The following is a 22,783-nucleotide window of genomic DNA, read 5'->3' as shown; positions in this document are numbered from 1 at the left end:
TGCTAAACGGATCTAAATGATCAAAACCAAGTCAAGGAGGAGGAGAGTGCTCTCCAGCTCTTGTTTCTTCTCCACCAAGGCATTCAGGGAACCAGAAAGCCTGGAGATTGTCTTCTGTGTGATACTGTAATAAATGTGTGCCACTACTTTAAACAAACCTGACAAGAAAATTTGGATTTACAAAGCAGACAACTTGAAGGATGGAGAGGGAGAGATGAGTGAGGGTGAAGGGAGATTCTTTATTTACAGTGTTGCTATAGATTTAGGAAGAAAATGACAAACACACTGCATTTAAGGTATGATTTGAACATTTGTATACAACCTTTTGGAAATACAGTTCTTATATTAAGGAGAAAAATGAACTGGATTGCATTTGAATCCCAAGCTACTCCCTGAAATAGCACATCTGATTAACATCTAATGACACTATATCCAACTGCTATCCAACATTATATCCAAAGAATCAAAATTTTACATTACCCAAAAAGCAATATTGGTGGATATAAATAGGCTACAATATATTACCAACTCAGACTTGCATGTAGAAAATAGAAGAGAAATATATGATTAGAAAAGGAGTTAAGCATTTTTTTTGGCTGCATTTTTGGTGGACCTGTAGGAGTCCCCACTCAGAGACTGGTGAGAGAATATGCTGTAAAGGGAGAGAGGCCTTGGGCCTTTTTTCTGAGACCAAAATGTGGCTCCCTAAAAAATGGGACTCAGTCCTTTCCCCTCTGCATTTATTCTTTCCTGCTAAGTGAAGATTAATCTGTACATTTCAAAAGGTCAAGTGAGTGAGCCTACAGGTGTCTGGAAATCTTGTGGTTAGTCTGGGCCTGCTTCTGCAGATAGTCCAGATCAATGCTCTCCAAGATACAAAGGGTGACTTTCTAGACTTAGGACACTGAGATTGCTACATCTGAACGTGAATTTGGTAAGATCAGTGTTGTAGGAACTGAGCTAAGTTGAATCTACTCCCGGTAAGACTAAGGTGGTTCAGAGAAGGGGGTGGAGGTGGGGAAGGAAGATGGTATTTTTGAATTAAATATCCCTTTGTAAAAGCTTTAATAAAGGGATGTGGAGCTGGTCATACAGTAAAATCAAGGGATAACTTGTATAGCACAAATGCTACACTGCTATCCACAGAATATTGTTATTTTTAAGAGGTTAAAAAATTATCAAGTATATCTTTACTGATCTCTTCACCACATATAAACTTCAAAAAGAAAATCACCAAATACATAAAAGAACATTTTTTTGGTGTTTTTGGACTCATATTTTGGAGCTTATAATGGGGAGACTAGATAAGAAGTGAAAAGCCTGATTTTAGGTAGCTAGGTGAAATGATGAATAGAGAGCATTGGGGTTGGAGTCAGAGAGAGTGTACAATTCGTGTCTCAGACACTTACTAGCTGTGTGACCTCTGAGCAAGTCATTTAACCTCTATTAGCCTCGGTTTCCTCATTTGTGAAATGGGGATAATAAGAGCACTTCCCGCCAAAGGTTGTTGTGAGGGTCAGATGAGATAATACATGTACAGCACTTTTGCAAACCTTAAAGTGCTATCTAAATGCTGGTTTTGTTTCCCAAGATATATAGATAATGATATAAATATGTGACACTAAAAGCCATTCCCCCACGGATAAGTGGTCAAAGGATATGAAATGTTTTTATATGAATAACTGCAAGCTAAAAGTGATCAAATAAAAACATGCTCCAAATTACAAAGAAAATGCAAATTAGAATAACTCTGAGGTTTCTCCCTACACCATTCAAATTGGCAAAGTTGATGAAAATACTTAATATTGAGGAACTACCAGAAAGTAGGCACACTAATGTACCTGTGAATTGAAAATTATTCAAGAAAAGTGTCCAAATAATTCATAACTTTCGACCCATTAATCCCACTATTGGGAAGTCCAAGATAATAATTTAATCAATATGTGCCAGGGATCCTGTTAAGGACTTACAATAAAGAAAAAGGAAAAATAACTCCTTTCAAGGAGCTTATGTTTAAATGGCAGAGAGAACTTATACCTATGTAGACACATATGACACACATATAGTAGATACAAAATTGCCTTAAAAAGAAGCACAATAGCCCTTGGGGGGATCAGGAATGGCTCCCATTTGAGCTGAGTCTTGAAAGAAGCTAGGGACTCAGAGGGGCAAAAGTACATTGAAGGTCCAAAACATATGAAAATATTCTTGGCAACATACTTTGTGGTAGCAAAAAACTGAAAACAAAGCTATCTGTTGATCAGACAATGGCAGCCCAAGTTAAAATGTCAACTTCTACAGGGAGCCTTTCCTGTTCACCTTTAATTCTACAGCTTTCCTTCTGATGATTATCTACAACTCATCCTGTATGTATCTTCTTTGTACATAGGTGTTTACTTGTCTCCCCATTAGACTGTGAACTCCTGGAGGGCAGGGACCGTTTTATTTTTACCTTTCTTGCATCCCCACCACTTGGTATGGAGCCTGGTAGACAGTAGGTGCTTAATAAATACTTATTGACTGATTCATTGATGGTATGTGGACGTAATAAAACATTAATGTGCAGTAAGAGATGATGGTTATAAAGAATTCAGGGTACATATCAAAGGAAGATTCGCATCAATTGAAAGAGAGCGAAATGAACAGAGCCGACAAAACAATATACATAACAATTAGACAAGATCATAAAGAAGAGATCGGACTAATTTTTTTAAAGAAAGCAGAGAAGAGAACAGATAATGAGATATTTTTATCAACTTAAGAAGAGATAGGGAATGACTAAGAGACCACACAGTATACACTGTCAAATGTAGTGACTGTATATATGTTTTTGCTGAGCTGATTTTCATTGTCATAGGGAAAGGTTCAATTTAGAAGGGGGAGCATTGAAATGACTATATTTTAAAGACAACAAGCATAGATAAAACATATCTGAGCCATTTCCTAATAGATAAGTGGTCAAAGGATATATACAAAGAGTTCTCAAAAGAAGAATTGCAAACTATCAATAATCAGAAGAAAGAATGCTCCAAATCAAAGTTGACAGAAGATGGGAATAGTCACATAAATGAAACACGTCACTGACAAGAAGAAATGGAGGGTGTTTTAATAACTTCAGAAGTATAAATGCTACAAACACAAAAATATTTAAATATCTAATTGTTTAAACTTCTTTTACACTCATTTAGTTTTGTGATTTTTGAATAATACATTTAAAATTTTAATTTCAGTATGAGTGGTATCATGCATTGCTTCTGTGACAGTTTCTGGATTGCATTTTTTCAAACCAGTGGATCAGTACGGGAGGTTCTTTTCTTTGGCCACCTCAGTTACCTGATCAATCTCTATTAGACTTTTTCTTGGGGAGTCACATCAAAACTGTCATGAATTCATCAAAACCTCATATTGGAAGGTTTGACCCTTTTCACCAAATGCTCGTTAAGGGATAAGAGCGGGGAAGGGGAGCTGGGCCCAGTGTGACTTTAAGAAGAAAGTCTGTTAGAAGCTAAACAGGAGGAACAATGAAAGCTAAAGGAGAAAGCCTTTCGGTTCAAAATAGGTGTTCCCCTCCCTAAAAAGGGGGATGGGCTGCAATACCTTGATTGCTAATGAAGAAGCCAGCAAGAAAATGAACATCTCCAAAACATAGAGTGCATTCACATAATTTTCCCTAATCACTCATCTATATAAGATTTCCAAAGAGGTATTGGGAGGGTGTGTGTGAAAAATACTGCTCACCCTAAGGAAACATGGTCTTCTTTAAGGAAGGAAGGAGCTTTTGAATTATCAAAAAGCAAAGACATTTTCTTCTATCACCTTCGCAAAAGGGATAGGCCCAGAGCTGAGGCCCTGAGAGTCAAAGAAGCTTCTGTGGATACTCAACTAAGGGTCACAGCTCTATTTGAAAGAACTTTGGTAGCATTCCAGCTGAAAAGATCCCAATAATATTAACTGAAGAAGACATAACCTATCCAGAGGCTGAAGAAGGAAAAGGATTGTAGCTGCCTATGGAAGAGGGAGCACAGGCTGAGCTGAGTGGCCTATCTAACCCTGGAAACAAGCTTCCAGATATAAGCTATGTATATTTGTGAGAAAATGTACCCTTGATGTTGGGGGAAATTAGTTGTAGTTACTATTCTTCCTATGCCATTTGAGTAAATTGCCTTTGCTAAAGATGTAACTCAACCCATCAATAAACATTTACTAACCACCTATTATGTTCCAGATACTGTGCTAAGCTTTGAGGATACAAAAGGGGGGAAAGGAATAAGTATTTGGGTATGCCTACTATGTACCTTCAAGCACTGCTCTAAGTGCTTTCAAAAGACATTCTCAGGGCTTGGAATATGATATTCTGGAGGTCAAAGGAGCAAGGATTAAATCCAAGAATCACCTATCTGGCAAAACTGAGTGTAATACTTCAGGGGAAAAAATGGACATTCAATAAAATAGAGGACTTTCAAGCATCTTGATGAAAAGACCAGAGCTGAACAGAAAATTTGACTTTCAAATACAAGAATCAAGAGAAGCATAAAAAGGTAAACAGGAAAGAGAAATGATAAGAGACTTATTAAAGTTGAACTATTTACATTCTTACATGGAAAGATGATATTTGTAACTCATGTGACTTTTCTCAGTATTAGGGGAATTGAAGGGAATATATATGTATATATAGACAGAGGGCACAGGGTGAGTTGAATATGAAGGGATGATATCTAAAAAATAAAATTAAGGGGTGAGATAAGGATATTGGGAGGAGAAAGGGAGAGATAGAATAGGGTAAATTATCTCACATAAAAAAGGCAAGAAAAAGCTGATATAATGAAGGGGGATGGGTGGGGGTGGTGAAAGGGAATGAGTCAACCTTACTCTCATCAGATTTAGCTTAAGGCCATAATAACATACACACTCAATTGAGTATCTTACCCTACAGGAAAGTAGGGGGGAAGGGGATAAGAAGGGAGGATGACAGAAGGGAGGGCAGACTGGGGGAGGAGGTAGTCAAAAGCAAACAGTTTTGAAAAGGGTCAAGGTCAAAGGAGAAAATAGAATAAATGGGGGTGGGATAGGATGGAGGGAAATATAGTGAGTCTTTCACAATATGACTATTTTACATAACTACACATAACAACCTACATTGAATTGCTTGCCTTCTCAATTAGGGTGGGTGGGGAGGGAAGAAGGGAGAGAATCTGGAGCTCAAAGTTTTAAAAACAAATGTTAAAAATTGTTTTTACATGCAATTGGGAAATAAGATACATAGTGCATGCCATCTTGGGGTGGGGGTAGGGCATAGGTGGGGGAAAAATTTGGAAATCAAAATCTTGTGGAAATGAATGTTGAAAACTAAAAACTAATAAATAATTTTTTTAAAAAAGGCATTCTCTGTCCCCAAGGAACTCACAATCTAATGGGGAGCAAACCAATATGTTCAAACAAGCTATATACAAGATAAATAGGAAATTAATAACACAGGAAAGCATTAGAATTAAGAGAAGTTGGAAAAGGCTTCATGTAGAAGATGAGACAGTAAATTGGCTGATTTTTACATCAGTAGGCGCTTGTGAGTTAGTGTTTGGGGGGATGGTCCCTCTAGAACTCTGCAGTACCCTATTCAGACTCAGCTAGTAAGTGGGTTTGTGAGTTCAGTGAGTGAGCCGTAAGGGGGGCGTCACACTAGTTTCACAAAATACCATCACAAATGGAGAATAAATCTATTTATCCAAGTAGATAGCAAACAGAAATCAGATAAGTTATCCACATTAGACCATGCCTGACACAAAATGAATGAGTTCTCCACTAGAAATGCAACATCTCAGCTCAACCAAGAAAAAGTACCTAACCTTACTGAAGGTGAAATTCAACAAAGCCTCTAGAGAGACAAAATGGAAATCACAGGCATGTTGAGGTGCCAATTCCTCTACATGTCTGCTGCTTTTCAAAGTCTTTTCTTCTCTCCAGGTTTCTCCCAAAAGTGGGTCTGGAATCCAGAAATGCACTCTCTCAAAGCTGGAAGAAAAGAAAAAAGATTATTTCCCTCTCCCAAACTCTTATCGCTGAAACACCAGTGTGGTCTAGGGGAAAGAGCTTCGGACTCAGACTCAAAGCAACTTAGTCAATCTTAGCTCTGTTACTAATAATCTTTGTGATCTTGGGCAAGTCATTACACCTAGGAATGTGCTGGTAAATATTTATTTATGGCTCTTCAAAAATGCATGATACACTTTTAAGTTTAACCTGCATTATGAATTCTCCATTTTGTTGAGTCTAGACAACCAATAAAACAATAACTCAAACTCCAATTTGTAGCATATGCCAATTTCCAAGGTGTAAGGACTCACATTGAAAAGTTTGCAATCTGATATTGATGGGGATGGGATCTGAAAAGGAAAAGCCTCTGGACTTTCCCACGTGGCCCAGGTCCCTGGGGTTCAGCTGGGGCAATCAGCCCTTCCCAGTTAATTTACTGCCCTTTGATTGTCTGCACCTGGCCCCACCCTAGACCACCCCTCTCTTAATTCCATCTAGACCCCTTCTCTGTTTCCACAGTCTTCTATATATAAGATCCAACTTGCCTACATGGAGGTGCTCGGATTCCTTAAGAGTCTGGCCGATATTGTAGATTTTTAGAATTATGCCCGCCCTCTATCAGTGTTGTAATAAACTTTGTCTTTGGCTGAAAGAAGCCTTGGGTTGAATTCATCTGGGCAAGACCTGCATGTCGCTATTTTGGGGTCCCAGCACCCCTAAACCTCAGCAATATGATCTGGCTCCAGCATACCCCTGAATTTTACTGGGACTTAGTTTGCTCATTGGTACAAGATGACTAGACATACTAGATGACTTTGAAAGCCCCTTTTAGCTTTAAATCTATGATCCTATTTAATCAGCAGAGAAATTAATATAAAGCCAATTGTAACAGTATCAGCCCAATTCCTGAATAAATACAGTGTTTTTCTATTTCTCGCCAAAGTTTAGGAAACAAGTCTCACACTGATAAAAGAAGGCAAAGGTTCAGTATCTCTCTTTACAGCTGAATCTGTATCTATCTTTCCACGTTTCCCCTGCTGCCATCCCTGTCTGCTCATTCAGCAACCAGTCTCTCCTCCAGACTCCCAAATGTACATCTCAAGGCAGGTCTGGCATTTCTTGCCTCAGGGTGGATTTCCCATTTCTTTTTTCCACATCCAGTTTATCTCATCTCTTAGCTGTGTTTCATGTGGTCACTACTACCACTTGAGGGACCAGAATGAGGCACAAAATTTCTTTAGTATCTGAGATCTGTAGCCAATAAAAAAAAGCAGTCACTGAGGCTTCTCCACTGCTAAGACTACGTGGATGGGTTAGAAAGTGTCTTCCCATAATAGAATGTTACAAGAGGTCACTTTGCTCTCCTCAGAGAGAGGGGGATATTGGGCTAGAATTGTATCTTTCTGCTCCCTTAAATATTCTTAGTTTAGTAATTATGATTTTCAGCTTCAATTTAACTTCTGATGGCCGTTTCCTTAATGGGGGAGCTGGACCCCAAGCTTTACATCTAAGGCTTGACCCCTTTCCTGACAAATAACCAATTCCACCATGAACACACATAGCATTTAGCAAGAAACCCATGAATCCAATTTGTAGCAAAACAGAAACCAAAGAAGGTATATGTAGGAGAAAATATGCCAGGAAAAAAAAACAAAACAGTAAAGGAGTTTTCTCATTGGTTCTGAGGTAACTCAGCTGAACCAGTCCTGTATCTTACCAAAGAGGAAGCTCTCAAAATCTTTAGTGTAGTGGATATAGGGACATGTTGGAGACTGCCAGCTTCTCTTACGCTGGCTTCTTTCCAGTTTTTTTCTTCAGCCACCTGAAGTGGTGTTGGCATCTTCTATCTTCTCTTTCAAAGCCTGAAGTCCAATATGCCCAGAACACACAGTGTTCACACATTCATTTCCATCAGTGAGGGGAGAATATCATGCCAGTGGCTTTGGGACTAGGGTTACACAAATACTAAACCATTTTATCCTTACGACAACCCTGGCACATAGGTACTGTCATTACAATTTTACATGTGAGAAAACTGAGGTAGCTAGTGATTAAGTGACTTGCCCAGGATCACAGCTATAGGCTGAGGCAGGTCTTGAGCTCAAGTCTTCCTGACTCTAGGTCCAGATCCATTGGCATACCTAGCTGCCTCTATTTCGTGCTTTATGAGCAGAAAGTAATTTTTAAATGGTCTAAATCAGCAGTTCTCAAAATTTTTGGTCTCGGTACCTCTATATGCTCTTTAAAACTACTGAGGATGCCAAAGAGCTCTTGTTTATGTGGGTTATATCTGTCAACATTTATCATAATAGACATTAGAACTAATACTTTTAAAAGATATGAATTAAAAATAACAGTAACCCCATTGTATATTAACATTAATAACATATTTTAATGAAAAATGACTGTATTTCCCAAAACAAAATATTTAGTGAGAATGGCATTGTTTTATAATTTTGCAAATCTCTTCAAAGTATTGAATCTGTGGTGGTAGGTATGTTGCTTTGGTTGAAGTATATGAAGAAAATCTAGTTTCACACAGATAAATAGAAAAGGTAGGAGTATTTTAATAGCCTTTTTAGAGAATTGTAGATATTCTTTGGTACTACAACAAAGTGACAAATGATGGTTTTATAATGGTTAATTGCAATAAGGAATCTGAATCCCTATCAATAAACTTTTGGTGCTCTGTTACATTAAAATTCATTGTATAGACCTATCGGCAAGATTTCTATTACGCAGAGGGGTACAATGGATAGAGTGCTGGGCTTGGAGTCAGGAAAGTCAGATCTGGATTCAGACACTTCTTAGCTGTGAGACCTTTGGCAAGTCCTATTAACTTCTGTTTGCCTCAGTTTCCTCATCTGCAAAATAGGGAGAAGAACAGCACCCACCTCCCAAGTTGTTATTAGGATCAAAAGAGATAATATTTGTCAAGCACTTAACATAGTGCCTGGCCATAGTAAGTGCTACATAAATATTAACTATTATTATCATATTGAACTTTGAATGGATCTTTTTTTTTTTTTATTTTATTTTTTATTTATTTATTTTTTTTTGAATGGATCTTTTAGCCATGCATGATTTAGTAACATCATCCAATGATTATTTGGAAAATATTGATTCACTGTGTTATAGAGATCTTCTAAATGATGATATATTTCCTTTTATAAATATCTATGTCCATATACATATACTAATATAAAGCATGATATCAAAACAATTCAAAATCCAGAAATCACATTTGTTAATATCACCGCCTGTCTATTCAGGAAAGTCTTTAAGTGTTAAAAAGCTATCAAACTTAATGAAGCAGATACAAGTTTTTCCAAAATTCTAATTTTCCCTTGAAAGCTCACATTTTTTATCACTGGCAACAAACACTGTCAGTTGTTTTCTCTGCAGTGACAGACTTATTTTTCATTTTCAAGAAAACATCTGCCAAATCCTCAAGTCTGAATAACCATAGTCAGTTGTACATGTAGAAAGGTTGGCTTTAGCAAGGAGAAAGACCATCTCTTCATTGGACACCAAAACGAAGGAAGGTATAGTGGAGGATGATGTGAAGAGGTTGTGAAATGAAGAGAGGAGGCATCTTGAATAGCCTCGGTTTTCTCAGTCTAAGTGGTGTTGTGGGATTCTGGAGGAAAGAACATTGGAACAGCTACTGTGGTGAATGGGATAATTAGAAAGAAATAAAAAGACTGCCTTGCTGAAGTGAGGGTCCAGTGGATCTAGTTAGCACAGTTATGTGTCCTTTTCTAGATTGACTTAGTAAGGTGACTTCTTTCTTCTTCCCTGAGTTGAGGCACAAGATTAAATTAATCCAGGGTTGAGATTCAGCAAGGCATGAATGCTAAGTGCCTATATGTTCAGATCCTTTTGCTTAGATGGCTTAGACACTTACTAGCTATATTACTCTGGGTAAGTCACTCAGCCTTGGTTTGTGTCAGTTTCTTCAACTGTGAAATGGGGATCATAACAGCACCTACTTCAAATGGTTCTTGTGAGGATAGAATGAGCTATTATTTATAAGTACTTAACATAGTGCCACATATTTACTTCCTTCCTCTTCCTATGGCTTTGCACATGCCTAGAATGTACTCTCACCTCTGCCACCCAGTACTTCTAGTTCCTTCAAAGTCCATCTCAAGCACCACTTCCATCATCAAGCCTTTCCAGATCCTTCAAGCTGCCAGGGCCTCCTTCCTCCCCCATTCAAACTACTTTGTATTTATTTTGTATCTTCCTACATGTCTCCCTGATAGACAATTCTTTGACAGTTGAGACTATTTCCTGTCCCATCCCCCTCTCCCCAAAACAAACAAAACTGTGCCTACTGCCTGGCACATACTAGGGTTTCATAAATGCTTGTTGATTAAGAGGGCCTGATACCTATGAGAAGGCGGAGTACCTTCCATTCCTTCCCTTCTCCTTGTCCTAGATTTATAGAAAGTCAAATCTGAAAAGGACCTTCGGAATCACAGGATCATAGATATATAAGTTATTACATAGCCCCTGGTTTTACAAACGAGGGAATGAACCCCAGAGAGGTTAAGTAGTTTTCCCAACAGGACACAGTATGTCTCAGAGGTGGAATTTGAACCCAGGTCATCTAACTAGATCACTCTTTCCATTGTCCAGCTACCTTAGTTTGCAAAGGAGAAAACGGAGATCGAGAGGATGAAATGTCTTGCCCAGAGTGGGGACACCAAGCAGTCCAGATCTCTGCAGATCAGATAACATCTGGAACACTGCGTTCAGTCCTAAATCCCGGTAAACTGATAAGTAGCAAAACATCCGGCTGCAGACGAGGAGGACAGAGTAGGTCTATGCACGCCAGGCGAGGATTAGTGGAAGAAACCAGGGATGCTTGGGCTTCGCAACTGATGAACTCTCGTGAACTGGAGCCTCTTCAAGCACGTGAAAACGAAGAGGGATTGAGCTTGATTTGGTCCCAGACGGCAGAATTGGGAACAATGGGTGGAATAGGACAAAGGACGATTTAGGCAGGAGGAAAGGGAAACACTTCTCTCCACTTAAAGGTATCCCCAAGAGGAACCTTTGGCCTCTGGAAGTGCCTAAATTTCCCCTCTTGGGGAGGCTTCCCGCCGAGGCTTGAATGATCACTAGAGGAGTAGGTAGCAGAGAGGATTTTCAGGGATGACCTGGAGATGCCTGGCAACCATCACGAGTCCCTGATTGCGGCTTTGCTCCCTATCTTCTCCTTGGGTCTCTTCTTCTGCCCAGTTCTTTGGTTATAAAGGCGGGAGGAGAGAGCTTGGTTTAGTGTCCCGCCCCACCCTAACTAATCCCACCAGCTGCCCCTCTTTTTTTCCTTCCCAGCTCCGCACCTGCGTCCTCTCTCTCCCTCCGCCCCTTCTTCCACGCACCTCCGCCTTCCTCTTAGCCCCACCCCTCTACTCTCTTCTCCAACGGCCAGGTCCTTCGTCACCCCACCCTCCTCTGTGATTTGATGAACTCATCCCACGGAGCTTCACATTTGAGGCTGGGAGCCAAACGCAGCTGGAGCGTTAACTTTCCACGCTGCTTTTTCCACCTGTGCTCGAACTTTCCCCTCCTCTCATTCTTCGCACTCCCGTGTAAGGGTCGGGGACCCGGGGTTAGTTGGGTTCCTTCAGTTTTTCCCCCACACTCTTCATTCCCTCTCCTAAGGTACCTTCCCCGCTCCCGTTAGCCGAGGGTGGGGACTGCGTGCTCTGGGGAAATCCTTGGAGGGGGTTACCGCTTCCTGGGGACTGGGGGGGTGGGGGGAAGGGAGGGCGGTGAGGGGCTACGGGCGGGCCGAGCCTCTTCCGCCCCCTGAGCGCCCCGTCTTCTTTTCCAGCATCCTCTTAGGTCCAGCCGCGTTTTGCAGGTTCTGGGACCCTGGACCCTCCAGAGGCCCCTCTGGGATCTCGAGTGGACTTCTGTAAGGGTCAGTAGAGGTCTCCGCCCCCACCTAGTTCATTAATAGACCTACCTCTCCTGGGGTGCTGTTCTCTAGTAGTTTGCTTCGTATGTGTCGTTTGCATGTTGTCTTGGCCATTCGATTGTAACCTCTTTGAGGGCAGGGACTGACTTTTGCCTTTTTTTACATCACTCAGTGCTTAGCATAATGTATAGCACACAAACGCTTAATGTTTGCTGAATTGAATTATTGAAATACGGATAATTTGGGAAAATATATGGTCAGAGGCCTAGGGTTCCAGGCGATGTTGTACGACCATGTTGTGGGCATGTTTCCTGTCAAACGAGTCCTTTACAACAAGTATGATTATGTAAATTAATACATACATATAAAATAACATAGTCATACTTGTACCAATTAGTTTTAATGACTGCTTTTTTTATAATAATAGTTCAAAGTCTAGTAGTGCTAGTTCCCTTTTAGTGCTGTCTTTTTTCTTTATTTACTTTGATATTCTAGGTCTTTTGTTCCTTCAAATCAACATTATCATTTATCTTGCTCTGTAAAAATATCCCTTTGGTAGTTTGTTCGGTATAGCATTAAATCTGCAATAAACTTAAGCCATTTTTATTATGCTATAACAGCCCAACCATGAGCATGGACTATTCATTCAGCTATTTAAATTTTCTTTACTTTTTCCCCCCATGCCTCTTTTTAATATAAAAATTTTTTACTTTTCTCAATAAAATCAACCCCTTTTCCTCTTACACCCCACTTCCACCTTTGGGGAGGGAAAAAAGGATATTCTTGTAACAAATATACATAACCAATCTGATCATATTCCCTCGATTATGGCTACCCCCAAAAATGTTTTATTTATTTTTATTTTACCCCCTTAGTAGACTGTAAGCTCTATGGGGGCAGAGAGTATCTTATTACTTTTGATCTTACTGTGCCCTTTACCCTATCCATTAATTAGAATCTTGAGATACGTTGTATCTTGTCTTAAGTACATTTAGAAGAAAGCACTGGGCTAGCAAGAAGCTCTGCCACCAGTAGGAAATTAGGCATCAGTTTAACCATTTTAGGTGCTCTCTAAAGCTCTATAATAGGGAATTGACTGTTACTGACTAGTGGTCTCTCCTTTTCTGCTGACAGGAATGCCAGAAGGGCCTTCTCTGAGGAAGTTCCACCAGTTGGTGGCTCCATTTGTGGGACAGCTGGTGGTCAATGTAGGGGGCAACAGTAAGAAGATAAACCTTAACATGCTAGAGATGCTTCGGCTCCAGGACTCACAGGTAGGTGGGTTTATAGGACAAATGTTTGATGTCATTCTGATACCTCATGCTGTCAGACTAATTGGCACAAGTACTTGTCTGCCAAACTGTTTTAACCTTAAAGGCTACTCTATTCCTACAAGTAAGTGCTCATTAATTGTTGGACACTTTGCTAGGGATACAAAACTGAAATGAAACACAGCTCTTGACCTTACATTCTACTGTAAATTCATAGGCTATTATCTCCCTAGTCATCACCTCTATTCTCATGTTTTCGCTTCATTTGGGAAAAGATAGTTGTAAAAATATTTCATACAGTATTATTTCTTTTAAACCTAGATTTTTATTACCTATTTCATTTGGCTGCCCTGTTCCCATTTATAACTCAGGTTAAAAGCTCACCAGGATGTCATGGTGAAGCAGTTTATACATGTATCCTGTCTTCTTGACTTCTGCAGCATTTGGCAGTGATGACCACTATCTTTTCTTTGAGTTTTCTTGTCGAGATTCTCTCTTGGTTCTCCTCTTATCTTTATCTTATTCCCTAGTTTCCTTTAGGACACACCTTGGGTACCACCTCCTACATAAGGCCTTTCCTCCAACTGATAAGGTCTTCCCCTCCCCCCATCAACTTTTATGACTTTCTATATGTATGTGTTCTTTTCTGTAGCTAAACTGCAAGTATCTTGAGGGTGGGAGTGTTTTCACACTTTTCTTGGTTTGCTCAGTGCCTGACACATAGGTACTTAATATAATGCTAGCTGGTTTTTAAAATGTGTTGTATATAGCTTAGGACTTTGTTTTCTTTCTACACATGGGGAGGATAAAAGTACCATGTTTCTTTGGAACTTGTGGGGTTCCTTCAGCATGAATCCTCTGTATCCACATACCTGCTACCCTTAGAAAGAAGAGGAGCATTCCTCTAACCCTTTTACCTCCTTGAAGACAGAGGCTAACTGGTACTTTGTGCATACGTAGGTACCAAAAGTACATGTTATATGGGTCACCACAAACCTCTCCTTGCCTTTCATACTTGCTTGAAGGCATGTTCTCAGTCTTTTTCTCTTTTAATAGTTCTCTTGGCTAATCCTTTTGCCTAATTTCTGTGTTGATATGTTTCTCATCGTTGTGCTAAGGTCTCATTACCTGGAGTTTTCTGACATAATTGTATTTTTGGTAGGCTTTTATCTTTTCATTAAAATGGAGAGGGAAATCTTCAAATTTACTTTTAATTGGCAGGCTATATATTCTTCTTTAAATAGTAGTTTATTTTTTCCCCAATTATATGTAAAGACAATTTTTTTAGTATTCATTTTTACAAAATTGAGTTCCACATTTTTCTCCTTCCCTTCCCTTCTTCCTAAAATGGCAAGTAATTTGATAGAGATTTTATCATGTGCAATCATTTAAACATTTCCATATTAATCATATTTGTGAAAGAAGAAACAGACTGAAAGGAAAATAGTATGCTTCGATCTGCATTCATAGTTAATCAGTTTTTTCTCTGGGTGTTGATAACATTTACCATCATGAGTCCTTTGAAATTGTCTTCAATCATTGTATTGCTGAGAAGAGCTAAGTCATTCATAGGTGATCATCACACAATGTTGCTGTTATTGTGTACAATGTTCTCCCGGTTTTGCTCATGTCACTTTGTATCAGTTTATATATGTCTTTCCAGGTTTTTCTGAAATCTGGCAGGCTATGTATACTTGTTGTACCCTAATAAAAACAGAAGCTCACCACAACAAGGAATTCATTTATTTAACTTAGCCCATCTTATATCCTTGCCACTTGTCTCTAGCTATTTTGTTGTATTTACCTGATCCTTTGATCCTGAAAATTTTAGGAATAATTGGATTATTGTCAGTAGGGAAATGTTATCAAGTGGTAAGACTCAGCATGGCAGGGTTTAGAGAAGGGGGGTCATACCAGGGGTAACTGAAGAAACTGAGGTGGCAATAAGCTGGCTTAAGTGTGGACTTATAGTGAACACACTAATCTGAAGTCTCTTAATAAGCATTTGTTGATTTTCCATGATGTTAGGCATGGCCAGGGCAAAATACAAATGAAATGTAAGAGAGTTACTGAAATAGTAATTTAAAGGCAGTTCTGACTGTAAGTAGAACATTCATAAACACATTGATAAAGCAGGCTATCAAATGCTGATTGTTACATTACTAGGAGCTGAGGAGACTCAAAGAAATGATAGTTGGGTTAATCTACAAAGAATTTCTGGATTGAGGAATTATTTTAATTGTGAAGTCAAATTTAAACAAACCCTATCCAACTCATATTTCAACTTTTTAAAAGTTTTTAAAAGACTTATGTGAACCTATAAGTTACAGATGTCACAGCTTTAGCAGTTGCTTCCCATTTCCTTATCCATTTGTATTTTTTTTTCCTTTTTGTATAGTTATAATCCATGAATAAACTGTTTTTCTGTTTTTTCTTGATAATTATCTAGTAGCCTGTGTTACACATAACTTTAAATTTACTTATATTTTATTTGATCCTCATAACCCTGTGAAGTAAATGCTATTAATATCCCCATTTTGCAGATGAGGAAATTGAGGCTGAGATATGTCTTGTTTGGGGTTATTCAGCTACAAAGTGTTTCACGCTGGATTTAAATTTAGGTCTTGACTCCAAATTCATTGCTTTATCCACTATGCCACCTAGCTGCCTCAACAGAGACTTATTTTACATAAATGTCTTTGCACAATAATATTCATAGGATCATATGTTTATAACTGACTGAGGAGGAACTTTGAGCTTTCCTAGGCCAACTCCTTTATTTTACAAATAAAGGAACTGAGTCTCCAGAGGTAAAGTAGCGTGCTCAAGGTTATGTAAGAATTAAGGGGCAGAATCAAGATTTTGAACCTAGGGCAAAATAAATTTCTCTTTATCACAATTCTTTCTATTCTTAATTAAATTGTAATATTACATTACCAGTTTCTTTAGCTGTTCTGTGTTTGTTAGGCATTTAGATGGTTTTTCACCTCTTTCCATGACAAGAACTGAATGATGGGTATAAGCAGACCACAGCATGGTACCAATAATAACTTGGATGCCAGAAGTGGTGTAAAACTTAAAATTAGGCCCGTAAAGGTTCATACCCTTTCGACCCAGTAATGGAAGAAAGAGAGGTCCCATGTATGTAATGCAATATTTATAACTGTACTCTGTAGTAGCAAAACAAGAAATGGAAACTCACTGTCTAGAGGGAAGCTGAACATATTGTGATATGTGAATGTTATTCGTTGAGAAATTTATAAATACAAAACAGTCAAAGAAATATGGGGAGACTTAGATGAACTGGTAAAGAGTGAAGTAAGCAGAACTTCTATTCCAAAACTCCTTAAGATCATCTCTTTTATTCCATTTTGTGATAATGAGGGAATCCCTGTTGTCTTGTGGAATGATTGCTTTCTCTTTGGCCCATTCTAGTTTTCAAGAAGTCATCCAGTTCGTGGGTAAAGTTTATTATCTTCTGTTCTAAGGCATTTTCCTTTCCATTTTTGTTTCTTAGCTTTGATTTAACATTCTATTTGAATTTTTTGCTTCATTTCTTTCAGGTACTATCTTAGTCCTTGTGTTCAAGTCATTCTTTTCTCTGAAGCTATGCTTGGACTTTTTGTGGTATTATTTTCTTCTGGGTTTACCACTTGGGCTGCTCTCGATACTTAGTTGTACTTCTGTTTATTCACTCATATCTCCAGCCTTAGTTTCTATGCTGGGGCTGTGTGACTGGGTCCAACTCTTCTACCTCTTGGATGGTGAAGGCAGGCCTTGCTTGCTCCTGGATGTGGTAGTGGCCAAGACTAAGTTGCCCCACCCTCTATAGGAATTCTGGGTTTTGGCTCAGTGTCCTAGTGGCTCAACTTAGGTTTTGGCCCTTGCCCCTTCTCAGCATAAATGCTTGCTGTTTGAATATGCACTGGGCAGCTGACCTAATTATGATCAGTTTTGGTGTCAGAGAACAGGTAATAAAACATAGCTTTCTCATGTTGGTAGAGAGTTAGGAAACTAAGTGTGGAATGTTGCATTTGCTGCATTGCTTGGTTTACTTAATTGTCTTTGTTGCATGGTAAAGATTCATTGGGGTTACAGTTTTATTGGTGAAATGATCATGGTGTTTAAAAAAACCCCAAAGCATAAAATTTAAGTAGTAATGTGAAAAACATTGTTAGACTTGTATAAACCAGAAAGGAGTTGGGCTGGTCATGTCTGTAAAACAGTACTGTTAAGATTTGATAACCTCTAAGAGTCCTACCAGCTCTAGATAACAGATGGAGTTAACCATAAAATAGTCATAAATTTAGCCTTTAATTGCATTATTAAATCCTCCATGGAGAATTTAGGGAAAGATGTAGACAGGAAAGAGCGCACAGGAAGGGAATCTGGCTATCTTGCCAGCTACACCTATGGAAGATGTACCTACACCAGTGTAATACTAGATATGGTAAAGAAAACAGTGCTGCTGGAAATACTTTGAACAGGTAACTCTTGTATTCTTTTTTGATAATATCCCAACAATAGGACTTTGGGCTCAAAATGCTGTTTTTTTTTTTTGGAGGGGGGAGGGCAGGGCATTTGGGGTTAAGTGACTAGCCCAAGATGCTAGTAAGCATGTCAAGTGTCTGGGGCTGAATTCAGGTCCTCCTGACTCCAGGGCCATTGCTCTACTCACTGCACCACCTAGCTGCCCCCAAATGACCTTTTAAATATAGTTCTTACAACATACTACCAAACTGCTAGAATCCTTTTGGAGAAAAATCTGCCTAATGTTAATGCATGAGAACATCCTTGTAGTTTTATTGTTAGGTGGAGGAGGACTGTATGGGTAATGTGAAGTCTCTCACTGATGAGGTGAACTTTAAATAAGGTTTTACAAAAGAGGTATAGGGAATGGCACATACACTGGTGCTGATAGGGAATTTCAGTTCAACAAATATTTTTCAAGTTCAAACTAGTATCTCTTTAGTGCAGTGCCTGGAACATAGTAAGTGCCATCTCTTGTAACAAAGCTAAAAAAAGCAGGAGGGTTAGCAAAACTTAAAGTACATGCCATGTTCTCAGCTCCCCCCTTCCAAAGTGGCCCCTCTTTACTCATCTCCTTATGTTCTTGCTGAAATGTTTTTCTAGCCACAACTACCCATTTTTACCTCTTTATTCCAAATGAGGCTCTCTTTTCAGTCCTGCATACTTAACCTCTCAAACTTGTCTACCCACTCCAACCTTGCTCTTCTTTGATGATTCATGAACTGTGGCCTCATGTTAATTCTGTTAATACATAGATCATTCCAGTTGAAAATGGACTTCAAATGTGTTTTCATTGGTCTCCTTCCCTGTAAGCAAAAGTGATTTACGATTTAAATCGTGTAGATCTCTTAATTGATATGTAGATGGCCCACAATTCTTTAAGCTACAGTCTTAAAATCCTGGTGGTATACATTAAACTTCCATCTCCCCGCCCCGCCCCCCCTTCCATCAGTGGAAATTGAGAACAGCTTGCTCACCATTCTCCATGTAATATCCTGTTATTATTTCTCCTAAACCAACTAATCCATTTTCCTTTATCTTTACCCATCCTGTTTTTCACAATTTAGACACATTTTTTGCTTTCTCCTGTAGTCTGTACAAGTTGTCTGATGAATTGAAAACACAGTTTTCTCTTTCATATTTTAATGGATCTGTGATTCTATTTCTGTAGGTGCTGAACTCACTCCATCGTTGCAGATTGCAACCCATCTTCATTTTGCTGTTGCTAAAAATTTGATCATCCTGTGGCTCAATCTCTTCATACCTAGTTGGGCTGCTGCTTAAATTTTAAGACATAAGCCTGTGTTCAAAGCCTTTCCAATTCATCACCTGTTAGAATTTTGAAGGCTGCAGCCTTCAATAACCCAGAGTTACCTTCATACTATTATTGAGTACTTCTTAAAGACCTTCCAATCTCAAGTACAAGTGGACAGATTAACTTGTTAGACTTTTCTTTCTATGCTCTGGTGTTGCCCTCTCTGTTGTATTGCTGAAGTCTGTTTGAGTTGTACCAGTTGATCAGCCAGCCAATATTGATCGATTGAACCTTCAGTAGAAAGGACCTGGGCAGAGTGAAAGATCATCCCTTCCCTTAGAATTAATCCTTGTTTAATTCAACTGCTTAGTAAGAATCTAAAGTAAAAAACAGAATGATAATTCCCAGAAGACCTAATCAGGGGAGCAAGGAAGGAATGATACTACTATTCCAAATTCAGACTATAACTTTTCCCCTAAATCTAGCTTTTACAAATCCTAGATATGTACTATAGTATATTGATTTTATTTTGGGTGCAGCCTACATTTGGACATATGTCTACCAATACAACTGCTTTGGTTCCCATATAGAATTGGGAGGGAAGGGGCACATGGTCTTCTGATCATACTTCTCTTCTGAGCAGCAGTTAGGACATGGGTGGCTAAATGGAGAATCCTGAGAGGAAAAGGAAGGTCCTTGTTTTGAGTGTAGGAACCTGATATAGCCATACATTCTAAAAATGCAAGAAATAAATAGTATTTCATTGCAATAACAGAAGGCAGTATTTGATTAGTTCCAAAATAAGCAGAAAAGGCAGTATCTGCTGCAGGAACTCAGAGTAAGAGTGAGACAGAGGATGCTACAAGATGTGGGAAAACAAAAATTCCACTGGGATACATTCCCCAGACATATCATCTCTAGAGTGTTGCAAGTTATGGCTAGTGAATTTCGACTGTTCTTCCTCCGAGGTCCACGGAAAGAATTTGTATCTTAACTTTGGCCTAGCTGAAGATCTGGGACTTCCTGACAGTTTCCTATTGCCAAAGCATCTCCAAAAGGAAGTGAACCTCCCGAAAGAGACTAGTGACCATAAACTTGAATCTACCTCAGAGCTAGATGGACAAGAAGTTCCTGGCTCATCTTCACCCATTAAAGCCCTCGAGCTTGGGGAAGAACAAAAGGATCCTGTTAATAAGCCTTGGTGGCTAAATACTTCTGAAAATTCTGGGCCTTGGCTTTGCTTCCATTTTGGTATGTTTGGTAGTGTTCGGGCAAGTGAATTCTCCAGAGCCACAAAAGCCAACAAGAGGGGAGACTGGAAGGACCCCTTGCCCAGGTATTAGTTTAGTCAAAGTGTTCTCAAAACTAAGAGGGCATGAGATGTCTGAGTGTCTGACTTTTGTCTGTATGTAAGTATATGTTTTATTTCCTTTCACAGAGGAGGCACTTTTTTCTGGGTAGTTTGAAATGAGGTGCTGTGATTCTTTATCCTCACAATGTTTTTAGGTGTGGGAGAACAGATATGTATCCTGGGGCCAGTTGAAGTTAGTGGCAGAGCTGAATCTAGACTTTAGGTCCCTCTTTGGTCCGATGGAAAGAGCACTGGCCTAGCAGGGCAGACAAAGTGGGGTTGTCTCAGAGAGCAGTAGCAGGATCTCAGCTTTTAAGAAGGCCTAAGTGCTCCTGTGGCTAGCACTCCCAAAGCCAGGCCTTTTCCTACAGCATTCCTCTGCCTGTTTTAATTTTTAATGTTTGTTTTGATTAACAGACATCAACAAATACGAACAAGAAAAATTGCACGTGAAATGTCCTGTGTTTGTTACATAAAGTTTTTGAGTAACAAAATTGCCTTCTTTGTGTCCCCTTCTGAACTTTTTGTTTTTTTTTCTGTGTGTTTTTAATGTTTAACTGATTTTATTTTTTCTGCCCATGGTTCCTTGTTTCATTCTTGTATCCCTCCACCAGACCCTTTTGTATGTAGTAAGTCTCCAACAAATACTGCTCTGTTTTGAGCTCAGCTCTGTTGATGGTCTGCCTTCTACTGTGCTGATAAATTCTCTCTTGTCATCTTCTAGGTTGGTTCTGCACTTTGCAAAGGGTTTCCTGGCATTTTATAATTGTCGGATATACTGGTGCTTGGGACCCATGGTCAAACCAACTTCAGATATCCTCTCTGAGGAGTTCGATCGAAAGCAAGCCTTGGAAGCTTTGAAGCAGGCTAACCCTGTCTGCTATACTCTCCTGGACCAAAGATACTTCGCAGGCCTGGGTATGGCTGGCCAGAAGGGATTTGTGTGTTTTAAAATGTTTAACTTTTTTATGCCATGTTCCCTTTTGACAATTTGGTGAAGCCTTATGGGTCCATTCTCAGAGTAATATTTCTAAATGCATAAAATAGGATTACCAAGGAAACATGTGCCCTAGAACAAGATGTAATAAACCATTGCAGAAGAAGAAAAGGCTGTCATGGGAATGAAGGGAGGAAGAGTGCTCCGGGAGCATAATGTGATTTGCCACATTCTGGTGGCATGTGCTTAGAGCTAATCATTATGCTGCTAATGGGAGCAGACTTGCCTGGTTGCAGCCACAGCCAATGTTTTTTTTTTTTTATTTCATTCTTATTCTCCTGTTATTAATAACTTGTTTTGGGGCTGAATCTATGCTATCATGATACCTCTGAATAAAGAAACCTCCTCTAATTCTGCAATTTAAATCTGAGGTGTCTAGGGGCACTGAGGTTAAGAGACCTGCCTGTTGTCCAATGTACTGTATCAGAGGCAGGAATTGGATTCAGGTGGATTTTGAATTTGGCCCTCTCCACTAGGCCATGCTGCTTCTCTCTGTGTTAAGTATTATAATCTCATATGGGCAGCTCACTACTAACTAGCCCTTATATTTTAAAAATTGCTTAGCTGATCTCTCCTTCCCTCCATGAGTTCAGAGCATCAGTGCTCTAGTTTCAAGGCAAGAGTCTTCCTCAGGAGAGGGGCTTCTGCTGATCACTCCAAGCAGTTCTCATTGGGAGGTGAGATGAATTAGCAAGTCCAATACCCTTCTACTACTATAATTTGTAAATTTATTTGTATACCTGTGTTTCCTCATATTTGTCTTTTTTTTTTCTCCTTTCATCTTCTTGGTCTGTAGGAAACATCATAAAGAATGAAGTTTTATACTTGGCCAGAATCCATCCCCTCTCTTTAGGTTCTTGCTTAACTGCTTTGAACCTTGAGTGCTTGCTGGATCATGTTGTGAGTTTCAGTGTTGGTTGGCTTCAGAAAAAATTGGAGGGGAAATCACAGCACCATCTGATCTACCAGAAAGAGCAGTGCCCTGCTGGACACCAGGTCATGAAGGATAGCTTTGGGTCTCCAAATGGTTTTCAGAGACTCACCTGGTGGTGCCCCCATTGCCAACCCAAGGTGACACCAGAAGAGCCTAATGTAGTTCAGATCACTCAGGAACAGCTTCCCTAATGTACTTTGTATACCTGTAAAAAGGCATTCCTTTCCTCCCTTTTCTTTGGTGCTAATTGATCTATATGTTAAATTGGGTGGGTCTTGCACAAAAGGGAATGAAAGAAAGTTCAGACAAGATGATGACAGTTTTGAAGGTAAAATGTGGAATTATATACTTTTTTTTTTAAAGCAAGCAGTCTGAAATGTTGATTTACATTTTCATACAGTTCTTTTTTTTGTGCCCTTTCTACATGGAAATACTTCTTTTTTGGTATTTAAGTTCAAAATAAAAAGATAAATGGGGTAG

At 39.2% G+C, this 22,783-nt stretch overlaps 1 protein-coding gene across 1 annotated transcript; it reads left to right on the top strand.

Moving 5' to 3' along the window:
- The first annotated feature begins 13,101 nt into the window (after positions 1-13,101).
- NEIL2 (nei like DNA glycosylase 2) lies at positions 13,102-22,494 on the top strand. The gene is made up of 4 exons (XM_036752766.1): positions 13,102-13,239; positions 19,990-20,357; positions 21,097-21,290; positions 22,166-22,494. Exons 1-4 carry the CDS (start codon positions 13,102-13,104, stop codon positions 22,492-22,494), a joined length of 1,029 nt encoding a protein of 342 aa, XP_036608661.1.
- The last annotated feature ends 289 nt before the right edge of the window (positions 22,495-22,783 follow it).

The sequence above is a fragment of the Trichosurus vulpecula genome, chromosome 3 (genome assembly GCF_011100635.1).
Source record: "Trichosurus vulpecula isolate mTriVul1 chromosome 3, mTriVul1.pri, whole genome shotgun sequence".
In the NCBI taxonomy this organism is placed as follows: domain Eukaryota; kingdom Metazoa; phylum Chordata; class Mammalia; order Diprotodontia; family Phalangeridae; genus Trichosurus; species Trichosurus vulpecula.
The sequence above is the reverse complement of the archived record's forward strand: the minus strand, read 5'-3'. Positions and strand labels throughout refer to the sequence as shown.

What these genes read in the sequence shown, in the direction of transcription:
- NEIL2 (XM_036752766.1), top strand. Translation starts at nt 13,102, where the DNA reads ATGCCAGAAGGGCCTTCTCTGAGGAAGTTCCACCAGTTGGTGGCTCCA. An exon ending in TTCGGCTCCAGGACTCACAG is followed by an intron (nt 13,240 to 19,989) that starts GTAGGTGGGTTT and finishes TCTTCCTCCGAG; the next exon opens with GTCCACGGAAAGAATTTGTA. An exon ending in AAGATACTTCGCAGGCCTGG is followed by an intron (nt 21,291 to 22,165) that starts GTATGGCTGGCC and finishes CTTGGTCTGTAG; the next exon opens with GAAACATCATAAAGAATGAA.